Below are 12,498 nucleotides of genomic sequence, written 5' to 3' on the forward strand. Positions count from 1 at the left end.
TTCTTATCACCTTTTGAGCCCTGTCTTGTCCCACTCGACTTCTGAACCTCGGCATCTTGCCGAAGTCAATTCGGGCTGCGTCCCTTGGAGCTACTTGCTCCAATACTCCCTCATCATGGGGCATCGCAATTCCGAGCTCAGTATTGTACTCGACGTCGGAATCACCGTCGCTCATCTCTGATGACTCCGCCCCCGACCCTGTCTCGGCAACTTCCTCCTCGGCTGATCCCCCAACGTCGGTAGGCGTCGACCCTGAAGGACTGGACGAAGTCGCCTCTTCCAAGGGATCTGACCCCTCCTCGGCCTGATAACTCGGTTTAACGGTTTTCTTGTGGGTTTTAGCTGTTTTGGCCATGTGTGAAAGATGAGATGAAAAGAAAAATACTTACTATCGACTACGGAATCGGACGAAGTGGATGACTTCGGCTGTGATCTCGGCTGGCACGACTGACCTCGGCAACACTCACGAATTCTACAAATCTGAGGCTGAAAGAGAAAGTGATGGGCCAGGCGGTGAAAAGGACCCCCTATTTATAGGGAGTCGGGGGGAACCCGAAGAGGCGGCAAGAATGCGAAAAGGCAACCACGTTCGAATTCAAAAGGACGTGCCCCTCTCTCTCCTCATTAATGACTCGTCCTTTCAACTGACACTCCCTCTGCATGAAACGTCCCACTACCTCACGACGTGACGGTTACCCGTAACCACTCCACTCACCACGTCCTGTCAACTGACCTGCCACGTGTCGCACCCCCGAAATTTCCGGAGTAGTTTCGGGTCTCCTACCCTGAACGACCTCGGCACCACGAAGCCTCGGCACCTCCGCGGCCCGTAGCTTCCGAGGCTTGGGGGGCTTATTGAGGGTGCTCACCTCGGCAGTACCTTGTGGCCGAGGTGACCTCGTTTCGTCTCCTACACGAACACAGTCATTCCCCAATCCAGACCCTGAGCTCGGCTCGGTCCATGGTCTCATACTTGGATGACCTCTGCACCCCAGGCTACCACCTCGGCTAGGCGCTGATGATGTCAACACCCCTGACAACACCCAGGACCAGTGCTTTATCTGAAAAGCACTGGGTGATCTTAATGACTACTGCGCAGGACCCCCGTCATCCAGCCTAGGCGGCTACAGTGTCAGAGTCAGGCCTCCTGACAGGGAACAGAGCCGTAATGTCAGGACATGGGTCCCACCAGCATGAACCCTCCGTCCTGACCTCCACTCCCACTCTATAAATACCCCTCCTATACATTTCGCAAGTAAGCATACTGTTCATTCACATATACAATTGCTTTTCTCTCGTTCTCATACTAACTTGATCGTCGGAGTGATCCCAGGGGAGAAGCCCCGCCATCCACTTCGGACACGCAAATTCACCTCACCTCACTTAAGAGAGGACTGATTCAGGTCGGTCTAGTTACCCACCAAAAATCACCTCTTCACTACTCAATAGAAGAAATCATGTTATCAACTGTGACAAGATTAATGGAACTGATGAAAACTGAGAAGAAAAACTGGGAACACAATGTTGAAGATAATAAAACTCAAACAGAAGAAACCATGTTATCGACCAATGACAATTCATGGAATTGATGAAGATGAAAAGAGAAACAAAATGTTGAAGTCAATATATGAAAACGTGCATGGAGCAAAAAATGAAACTCAACCATTTTTATGAAAATACTTCTATATGTCACAGTACAACTGTAAAGGTACAAGCCTATCAAGCACAAACCCCCACAATAGTAAAGCAATTGCTGGTCATGTTCACAAGTACCTTTGCACCAACTATGAACAACACTTTGCCGAGAGGACCATATGCAACTATATCAATGCCAATTTTCTGTATTAGATAATACTTACTGAGGGCCGTCATTTCGGCCCTTCTCGGTTCAGTGATTGGTCAAGATAACCCTCTCGGGGCCTATGTCACCTCGACTCGTTGCCTCTCCCATGGGACTGACCTCAGTCTTCCAATGGTAGCCGAACCGTCCCACTCTCTAGCACCTGACATCACACTGGAAAAGCTAATTTCTATATGATGGAATGACATGACAGTAACGTGACAAGATGACATGATCATTGATATGCCCTATCTATTAAGCCTAACACTATCCCTGTCAGTCATAGATCTAAAGAAATTAAAATTCATCATTCTTCCCACCGTTCTGTCCGCTATAAATACCTTCACATCCGTAGGAAAGGTATGGACTCACAAAGACACACACTTGAGGTTCTTAAATCACTTTTAGTTTGCGATTGAATATCCGAACTGACTTAATCGTCGAAATAAGATCGGGGGATAAAGCCCCATACATTGCAGATCGGACAGGTGAATTCCTTCAACTAGGTCTTTCAGCCGAAAGTCACTTCTTCAAGATTGACTCGGTCCAACCATTCGGAAATCACCTCATCACTTACCACTGTGGACTCAGAAATAAAAGTCACGACTTTTTGTATGGTGTGCGGCTGCTTACAGCTTCATGGTGAGTCTGTGGCAACATCCACTGTACAAAGCTTCCCACTGCTACTGAAGTGTGAAAGAATCACCTTCTTTTACTCGGCTTCTACCTGCTGAACCAAAGAATTCATCATCCTCTGTTCTTGGCTCCAATGAGCTTGCAATTACGGATTTACAGCCAAAAGAAAACACTTCAATATCAGCTCAGTACGATCATTTCCTTCTCTTTTCTTGCCTTTTTTTCCATTCTGATGACTCTAATTTTATTCCCATTGATATTCAATTGAATCCGCAATTCTTCTGAAAAGAATACAACTGTGCATAGAAAATGAGAGAGATTCAGATGTTTACCAATTTGTTTAAAGTCTACAGATGTCATCTATGGCATTTACATTTCGTGTTCTCTATGCACTATATTATTCCAATTTTGTTGGTCACATTTTGTGTCATTGTTCTTGTCTAGTAAATAGACTTCTTACTCATTAACATGGAGCCCTTCACAGGTTTCATACAGGTAGCACAGGCATCATTTTTGCAGCTATATGGTCGACATAAGGGGTCCATAAAAATATACAGACATAGAATACAAAGGATAAAACATCATATCCATTCATTCAAGAGCTGCAAAAGATATACTCAGCATGTCCTGGTACAAGAACAACCAGTTTTTTCACACGACCCAATCTTTAATCAAATACAGAATCTGTGGTCACCACAAGGATTAACTTTTTATTGGAACAAAGCTATTAAACCCTCAAAGCAATGAAAATGGACCATCAGGCAGATGGTTATAAGAATTATCACCACAACAAAGGTCGTTTTCATGCACTCTTCCACGTTGACAAAGGTGGAGTATCAGAATTTTGCCAAGTGGCACTGCCGGACCCATATCTATCACCCTTGACTCCAGATGAAGCAAGGGATTCAAGCTCAGCAAGATCCTCTGCTAACAGTTTTACAGATAAAGCTCCAATATTCTCTTTCAGGTTCTCAATCTTGGTAGTGCCAGGTATGGGGCAAACATCACTTCCCTGGTGATGGACCCATGCCAATGCTAGCTGTGATGGGGTACAACCCTTCCTTGAAGCGATGTCATTAACGCGCTCAAACAAGCTCTTGTTATGCTCAACATTTTCTGGTTGTAATCTTGGCAAAAACTGCATCACATAAAATTTAAAATTTCTCAATAAACAGTTATGCAAGCATTTTCAGAAGGAAAAAAACCAATAAACAGTTATGCAAGTATTTTCAGATGGGAATAAAGCAGACAAATTTGCAGCTTGGTAAACTCAACTTACATAGCTTCAGGGGAATGATGGGACTGTGCAAGTTAAGACAAAAATGAATTCGGCTAGGTTCTCTCATTATTCCAAAGTCAGCAATATCTACTGCAGAATGTAGAAAAGATACCAAGACATAGAAACCAATATTACTTGAGAAATATATTAATCCAGTCATGTAGGTTAATCATCATAACTGAGTTACAGCTTAACATAACAAAGATGACTCACTCTTCTAAGATTTTCCTACACTTCATCTAGTATATTTCTAATTGCAGAACCTATAGGAGGCACAACTCTGGAACGTATTGCCAGAGCGAATAGGCCCTAGTAAGTTTAACAAGCATTTACTTAAAAGTGACTTTAACTTTCTTCAAGCTACTTATTAAGAAAGTCAAGCACCTTACCATAAAGGAAACAAGCTGTCTGTATTAATTGAGTATGAATTGATGAAAAAGTCAAAAGTTAGCAAGTTAAGAAGTGTTATATAAGCACTGATTACTCTAGCATTACACAGGACAAGAGGACTGGAAAAGAAACATGTTAAACAAGTTGAAGCACAGTTATATAGTATGCAAATCAAATCAAGATTTTAGCTTTGGCAAATGTTGGCAAGGAGACCTGCTAACAAAGTATCTTCTTTTTTCCTAGTTAGGGACAGTGAGGCCACTATATGTCAGGCATACGTTTAACCCAAAGTCGGACTTGTTAGCTTAAGACATAAATATGTTTTGGGAGTCAATTTGGGGGTGTGGATGTCATCTATTATGCATGCCATAAGCATTTAGGCTGGCTGCGTAATTCAAAGCTCTTGCTAGAAAATTTGTGAGAGTTACAACATGCGAAAATGGCTCAAACTATGATCCCTGGACATTAGTTGCAGTCATCTGATTATAAGTTAGTGAGCTAACTGTTGTGCTTTTTTAGCTCCCAATGTATCATCTGGAAGATTAGCACTTCAATCAGTACTATCACTTACAGAACTAGACCTAAAGCCTTTACAAGGTTGAAGGATATACATTGATAGGAACTACACCTTCACCCAGAGAGGTGGTGGATCCTTTTGAAACGCTTATCTAATAAGGAAAGGGAAATAGTGCTAAAACCTGTTTAGACCCTCCAAATATAACTTGGTAGGTATTTTAAAGGTTATATCTCCAGTTTTAATAGTAATTTAATAAATGCAAGTCCTTATGCCTATGCCTTGAGGCTTCACCTTGGCCCACAAGATACAGCTCGTTGCCTAACTCCTTTGCCTTAAAAAATCACTCTTGATTTGAATGAGCCTCCCCAAGGGAAGTTCCTTTGGTTAACAAAGAGTACTCTTAAGCTATTATCATAAGCTGACAAAATTGTAATGTGCCTTTGAATTAGGATAGCATGTAGAATACGCACAACAATGTCAAAAGACATGCTTTGTCCTTCTCTTCTGTTGAAATTTCAATAACTTTGATTGCATAAGGGAGGTTTAACCAAACTATTGTATTTTGAAAAGTTCAGAAAGTACAGCAAATAGACAAAGAGTAGGAACATCAAGCAAGACAGTTAGTGAATGTGATATAAGTAGATAAATGACAGATTCGTACTAACCATAGACATTCTATAGTAAAATGCACTTGATCATAATGAATGTGCACAAACCTTTCGGAAGTCATCATCAGCCAAATTCTCCATCAACTTTGGACCTGATGAGAAAAATCCTCGTCCAAGTGGACTGTAAGCCACAATTCCTATGCCAAGTTCTCTAAAAGATTGTAGAAAAATGAGTTAGAGTTGCATATTCTTTGCACACCCTAAAGATAGTAAAGCAGAAAACTCCCATACCTGCAAGTAGGAATAATCTCTTCCTCCACATCTCTGGTCCACAATGACCACTCCAGCTGTACAGCTGTTATAGGATGAACAGCATGTGCTCTTCTAATTGTTGAAGCTGAGGCCTCAGATAGACCTATGTACTTTATCTTACCCTCTTCAACCAGTTTTTTAAGCTCTCCTATCTAGGAAAAAGAGAATTTGAAGGAACAGATGCTATTATAAAAAGCTCGTTCAGTATTAATTGTCCCAAGACAAGTGAAATCTAAATGCACGTGGCCGAAGGACATAGTTCATTGCAGTGGTGCAATTTCGATCAAATACACATCAAGCCAATAACATCAAAGATGTGGTGGTAATTAGCTGCCACTAAAGGTTAGTGCTCAAAAGGAAATTGTTTTAACCCAAATAGCTGAAACAGCTCTTCTTGCAACACCAATATGATTCATTTGGCATTCTTGGTTTTTCATAAACAAAGCAAAAATTGTATCTGACCAATTTCTGTGACCAATCTTGTTTGATTTTGTTCAACTCTGTGATGGACTGAGTCAATGTATTTTGAGAAAATTTCTTTTTAATCCTAAAGAAATCAAGCAATACTGTTTCTGGGCTAAACACTAAAACAGCATAGAACAAGTTCCACAAATGTTTATAGAAAGGACAACTTGAACCATACATGTCAACTAATGACTGCCCACATTGCTTAATGCACTACAAGAAGAGAAGCCACAAGGGGGGACAGAAATGGCATATCAAATTTCAACAAGATAGGACATCTCAAATTAAAGACAAAGCACAGGTCATCATATCTTAAAGAAGGTCATACAACGTATAGTAATATGCTAATCAGGCAACAATATTTGTGCACATATAAACAATTCTTTTTCCCTTTTTCCTTTTTGGGATCAGTTGCTGGTACATATATTTCAAAACCAGTATTATCATTATCTAAAACACTATGTCAAACTCATGGAACATGCAACTTCTGGACCAATTGCACAGCATATGAAACTCAATCTCCTCCAAAAGTTGAATGCAACCAAATTTCATCTATTCCATTTCTCCTGCATCTAGTATCACAACCAGTATTATCGTCATCTAAATTACTATGTCAAACTCCTAGACCATGCAACTTCTGAACCAATTGCACAGCATATGAAACTCAATCTCGTCCTAAAGTTGAATGAGACCAAATTTCATCTATTCCATTTCTCCTACATCTAGTACCACAACTACTAGTAGATTAGATACAGTTAATTAATGCTCTAACAAATGGCCTTTCTACTGTATTTAGGGCATAAATATCTGTTACACAGAAATAGAGTGTTTGTATAAAGTGATATATCATGACAGTATCTCCATCTATAGTGAGCCAAAGACAGTTGCACCATCAATATATTTGCAATCGAATATTGCACGATTTTCTGGGACTTGGAGGATATTTTTTCAGAGACGATTTAAAAGCTTCCTTTCTTGGTAAATGAACAATATTGTGGATCTCAACTGCAAAGCAGAAGGTGAAACAGGATAGTGGAGTAATTGGTGTCTTCCAGCATACTTTGGGGATGCAAAGCATGTTAAACAAAAGTCAATTGGCTTCTCTCTTGCAGAACATCAACAAAAGCATATTCACAGACACAAATTGAAAGTGGTTCTTGAACAGCAATTGACTAAGTGAATATAGCATTTTAAAATCTTGACAAATATAAAAAGATAAGCACTTCCACAGGGATAAAAGCATAAGATTGACTCTGTTTAGCTGCAGATGTGGCTTTCAGCTTAGTTACCATGTTTATAAATTTACACTTGGCTACAAAACATAACTCTGAAAATTGCCATGCTTGACAAATAAAAATGTCCACAAAGCTGTACAAAGAAAAAATTTCCTTTTGTTCATTTTTCACATAAGTGACGTCTAGTATAAATTTCTGACTTAAAATTGGAAAAGTGACTGATATTTGCTTGCCAAAGTTCCATATTCCTATGTATTGTCAGACCTCTTAATCTGCTTCTTGGGCCTAAAAAGGTCGCAATCATACAAACCATTATAACAGTTAATCTGACTTATTTGCAAAATTTCAATTCATCAAGCATAAGAATGAACATTTAAAACACAAAAGAAAACTGGAGCAAACCGTGATTTCAATGGGAAGACGTGTATCAATCCGATGTTGATAGTAGAGATCAATGCAGTCAACACCAAGTCGTTTCAAGCTTCCCTCACATGCAGCCCTTACATAAGCTGGATCACCACAAACCTCCCGCTTTCCATCCACAAATCTGACCCCAAATTTTGTTGCTATCTCCACTTTCTCTTGTATCCCTCCCTTCAAAGCCTACATTCATTCTTTCAAAACATTAATCATCCAGGGTACACAGATTAATATATATCAATACAAACAGTTTTACCTGATCAGTTCTCAGGACAGAATATATCTCAATCTTGCCTACTTCTACAAACTAATATTATGCTATTTGTTTCCTTTATATGATGATCCTGTCTAAAGAGGCCAAACTATTTCTAACTCATAGTCTTTCACAACACTTCAGGTTTACTCCTTTTGTTAGGTCTCGACTACTTCTTCGCTATGATCTTCCCAGTAGTTCATGTAGGAGCTATAGCCGATTCATTCCTCTAGTTCATTTACAGTTTCCTCTAATCCAAATTTCACCTTGGATTTTGTATAAACCATGCGAAGCAGAGACACAGAAGATACTGTTGAGTCTTTAAAAATATTTTTTTAAAAAATACTGAGTCCCAACGCAATATCAATTCCAAAAAGTTAACCAAGGAAAGGAGCTATCTAACCACTGCACTTGTACATTTGTAACTGGGGAGCTGAGAAACTGGACTAAGGTACAAGTACTAAAGCATGATGTACAACAATCAAGAATCATACAGTTCGGGCTACAGTACCTTGCCGACGAGTATTTCGTTGGTGTACGGCCCGTACATCTCGGCGGTGTCGAAATGGGTGATGCCTCGGTCAATAGCATAGTGGATGAGCTTGATCATGTCGGGCTCGGGCTTGGGCGGGCCATAGAAGGCTGACATGCCCATACAGCCCAGCCCCTGAGCTGAAACTTCAAGCCCCTGCGAACCCAACTTGATTCTGGGCACTTTCACTTCTTCTCCTGCTGCTGCTGCCATTTTCACACAAGACAGAGAGGAAAGAGTTGGTGCCGGTCGAAGAAAGTATGGTGGTTGAGCCTCTGACGTAGTAGGTGACAGCTGAGGAACCAATTCGTTAACTACACATTTTGTAAGCAGGTTGGTGTTTATTTATTGGAGAATTGCAGTTTTTATCCTCAATGTTTGGCCAATGTGTCAAATTAGTCCCTAATATTTATTGGTGGCAAACAAACCCATTTAATTAAATTTACCCATATTCGCCTATGAATAGATAAGTATGGGTATCTTAAATTTTTGCATATGAATATAAATGGGTTATCCAATAATACTCATTTATTATTAAATTTACCCATATTCGCCCATGAATAGATGAGTATGGGTATCTTAAATTTTTGCATATGAATATAAATGGGTTACCCAATAATACCCATTTAATAAATGAGTATTATTGGATAACCCATCAAACTCAATTAACCCTTTTAGAATTGTAACCCATCAAACCTCCTCTCTTCCCCCACCCTTTTTTTTTTCAAATTTTTCATTTTGTTATGATATTAACTACTTTTCTTTCATTATTATTATTATTATTTGTTGGTTTTATCTTATCATTTTATTTTCCCTTAGTTTGTTAACTTACTCATTTTTCAGTATTACCAATTTATGACAAGTTTTAGCCTCTTTTCTTACCTTTCCAAAATAAAATTTTAAATTTACACACAAAAAAATGCTAAGGTTTCAAGATTTTTTAATTAAGTTTTTATGTTGACTTTTATAGTACTTAATTCAATTTTTATATTCTTATTATTCAATTATTAAATAATATGTAATTTTACAACATAGAGTATGGATGGAAAAAAATTGATAATTAGGCTTATTGAGTATTATAAGTAAATATTTAAAACTAATGATGGGGTGCAAAATGTGGTGTACATCGATAATTTAGTTTGTAAAAATGAATTTAAATGAGTTTACAAAAAGTTAAAATTAATGGGTTATAAATGGATAATTGGGTTACCCAATTCAATTTTTGACTTACCCATTTATACCTATCTAATTAAATGAGTATAAACGGATTGACTTACTTATACCTATTATCCATTTTACCCAACACAAACCCATGCAAATCACCCATTTTGACACCTCTACTAATATTTCTTTCGATCAAAATAAATTTGGTTTTCAAAATTTCATATTTAAGCAAGTTTAGATTAACTAATACTCAAAATTAAATTCGTGTCATTCAAAAGTTTTGACTTTAAAATTTTTATTCCTAAAGTTTGAACTTTCGATTAATATAGTCCCTTAGTTTTTAAATAAGCATAGTCATAAAATAAATTGAATATGAATTGAATAAAATATTTACTATAACAAATGTGTTCCTAAATCCCCACAAAAATCTCAAAAAACACTTCACATCGTAACAAAACTATCCTTTAGCTAAAGAGCGACTCTTTATTAAATTAGTTACAAACTTAAAAGCTTTACATGAATAATATATAAGATAAAGCTAGCTAAAGAAGAGAGAATATTAATTTAAACGTGTAACTTTAATCTAACTACCATTATACAAATTCTTGCAATACTTGAGGACATGGACTTCAAATGGTTGTAGTTAGAAACTGTTATACAATAACTAGTGAGGTAAATACCAGTAAAAGTGCTTTTAGACAATTTTGAAAAAAAAAAATCTTTTGTTTTTTTTCCTTATCTTTCCTTCGTATTAAAACTATACGCTCCACTGATAAATTTTTAAAGCAATTATTTTAATATTCATAGCATTGATAATTTTTTTTGAATAATTCAAATAATTCTATAAAATATATATTTCATTTGAAACTTACTTGATAATATTGAAATGTTAAAAAAAAAGGAGAAGAAAAAAGAAAGGAAAAGCTATTTGATTATCAACTTAATTTACATACAGTGTATATTGGACATATTTCAAAGGAATATTTAGTTGCATGTTTAGTAATCAATGTAAGTGAAAAAAAAATTATAGAACTCATGATCTATTAATTATTCATAATGCAAAGAATAATTGCATATATTATGCCAAATTCAAGACCAATAATATGTGCCAAAAAAAAGAAAGACATGGAAAAACTAGTGGCATGAATAGATAAAACAAAGAAAATAAAACAAGCAGGAAAAAGAAGTTTAGTTGGCACTCTGTACATATGTAAGGCAATTCCAATTCAGTTTGTATCTTTTTCCATCCTAAAACCCTTAATATCATTATTTGAAACTTAAAGGACTATAATAATTCAAACTCTAAATAACGGGGGCCAAAAGTACAAACTGAGTGTAGTTTAATTACCCCCTTTATCTACTGTTGACAGAAAAAAAGAATAACAAGAAGTTGATTGACCGTTAGAATTGTTAGATTTCAATCAATTATTCTAAATTTGCATAAAATTAGAAACTTTAGATACCAAATTCGTTTTGATAGTCAAAACATTAAAGACCAATATGGCACATGGGCCATACATTGGAACTAAAAAAATATTTCTCCCTGATTTATTTGTTTGTTTATTTTTTAACAACGATTATAACTAATCATTGGATTTGGATGGTGAGGTTAAAATGGACTTTTTTTCTTCTCTCTCAAAACAAAAAGGGGTATTTAATTTTTTTTTCCTCAAAACAAAAGGAGTGAGATAGAAGTAGACAACCCATCCATTAGCTTGATGTTCATGATATTGCCACTAATTTGAAAAAAAAAAATCGGAAATGTTCTCGTGGAATTCTAGCACAATTATCGACTTACGTGAATGATAATTGAATACCACATGCTATTACAAAGTTACAGATAAGGTTTATTTTTAGTTTCTGATAAATTTATTTTTGGAAAAAGATTGTGCATCATTCCAAAACAGTCGTGAACAACTGCACCAACAACCATTCTTACCCTCTTTAATTTGATTTTTGAGATTCACAATTTTCTAATCTAGAGATATGTGGAAGATTCTATATTTAGTTATTAATAAAGAATTAATTTTTAATATACTGATAATGTATATATTTTTACTATTTGATGCATAACAATTAATCTGAATCTGAATTTAAAATCTAATTTTGCATATCTATCATGTATCTAAAGTGCATACTAATTAATTAGTACGTGAATTATTAGTCCAGTCTTATTGTTCAAAATTAGCAGCTATTTTACTTTTTTATTTTTAAATTCAATTTAACATGCACATTACTGCACGTGACTAAATTCTGTCAATAATTCAAAATAATTCTTCAAATATCCTAAATTTGCTTGAAATTGGATACATTGAGGACTAAATTTGCTCTTGCCAAAACTTTAATGGCTAAAAACTACACAGGTACTAAACATCAGGGACCGGATTTATTTTTATCTGAACTTTAAAAACTAAAACCGCACAAGTATTAAATATTAGGGACTAAAAACTATATTTTTCCAAACTTTTTAATCAATTGGATTAATTATCTATCTTGACAATTTAACTCCAACGATGTACAGAGATGCACCACTCTTCACTTCTCTTTCTTGGTGAAAGTCAGTCAATGCTTCTTATGAGTAGGTTAAACCCTTGAATTTAAATGACGTAAGCTCCAAAATAAACCGTTGGATCTAAATGATGTAAGCCCCAGCATAAGCCGTATCCTTTTTCCTATGACTTTTCTTTTATGTTGATTAGGTCAGGGTATTAGCCCATGCACAAGGTTCTAAATTGAAACGCCTTATTCTTCGAAATCCGTGGGTTAAGGTTAAGCAAAATATATATAGTGGAGTAAACTATGTCAATCACTAGACTAATTTTCATTATTCTTGGCTACGATTTAATA

General features: G+C 36.5%; 1 protein-coding gene across 1 annotated transcript; it reads right to left on the bottom strand.

Moving 5' to 3' along the window:
* Window positions 1–3,038: 3,038 nt before the first annotated feature.
* Window positions 3,039–8,771, bottom strand: LOC113766954 (probable aldo-keto reductase 2). The gene is made up of 5 exons (XM_027311115.1): window positions 8,467–8,771; window positions 7,685–7,885; window positions 5,562–5,734; window positions 5,379–5,481; window positions 3,039–3,614 (listed from the first exon to the last, which is right to left on the bottom strand). Exons 1-5 carry the CDS (start codon window positions 8,698–8,700, stop codon window positions 3,279–3,281), a joined length of 1,047 nt encoding a protein of 348 aa, XP_027166916.1. The 5' UTR covers window positions 8,701–8,771; the 3' UTR covers window positions 3,039–3,278.
* Between the last annotated feature and the right edge of the window lie 3,727 nt (window positions 8,772–12,498).

This window comes from Coffea eugenioides, chromosome 3 (genome assembly GCF_003713205.1).
Source record: "Coffea eugenioides isolate CCC68of chromosome 3, Ceug_1.0, whole genome shotgun sequence".
Classification (NCBI taxonomy): Eukaryota; Viridiplantae; Streptophyta; class Magnoliopsida; order Gentianales; family Rubiaceae; genus Coffea; species Coffea eugenioides.

What these genes read in the sequence shown, in the direction of transcription:
- LOC113766954 (XM_027311115.1), bottom strand. Translation starts at nt 8,700, where the DNA reads ATGGCAGCAGCAGCAGGAGAAGAAGTGAAAGTGCCCAGAATCAAGTTG. An exon ending in ACGAAATACTCGTCGGCAAG is followed by an intron (nt 7,886 to 8,466) that starts GTACTGTAGCCC and finishes GAATGAATGTAG; the next exon opens with GCTTTGAAGGGAGGGATACA. An exon ending in GTCTTCCCATTGAAATCACG is followed by an intron (nt 5,735 to 7,684) that starts GTTTGCTCCAGT and finishes TCTTTTTCCTAG; the next exon opens with ATAGGAGAGCTTAAAAAACT.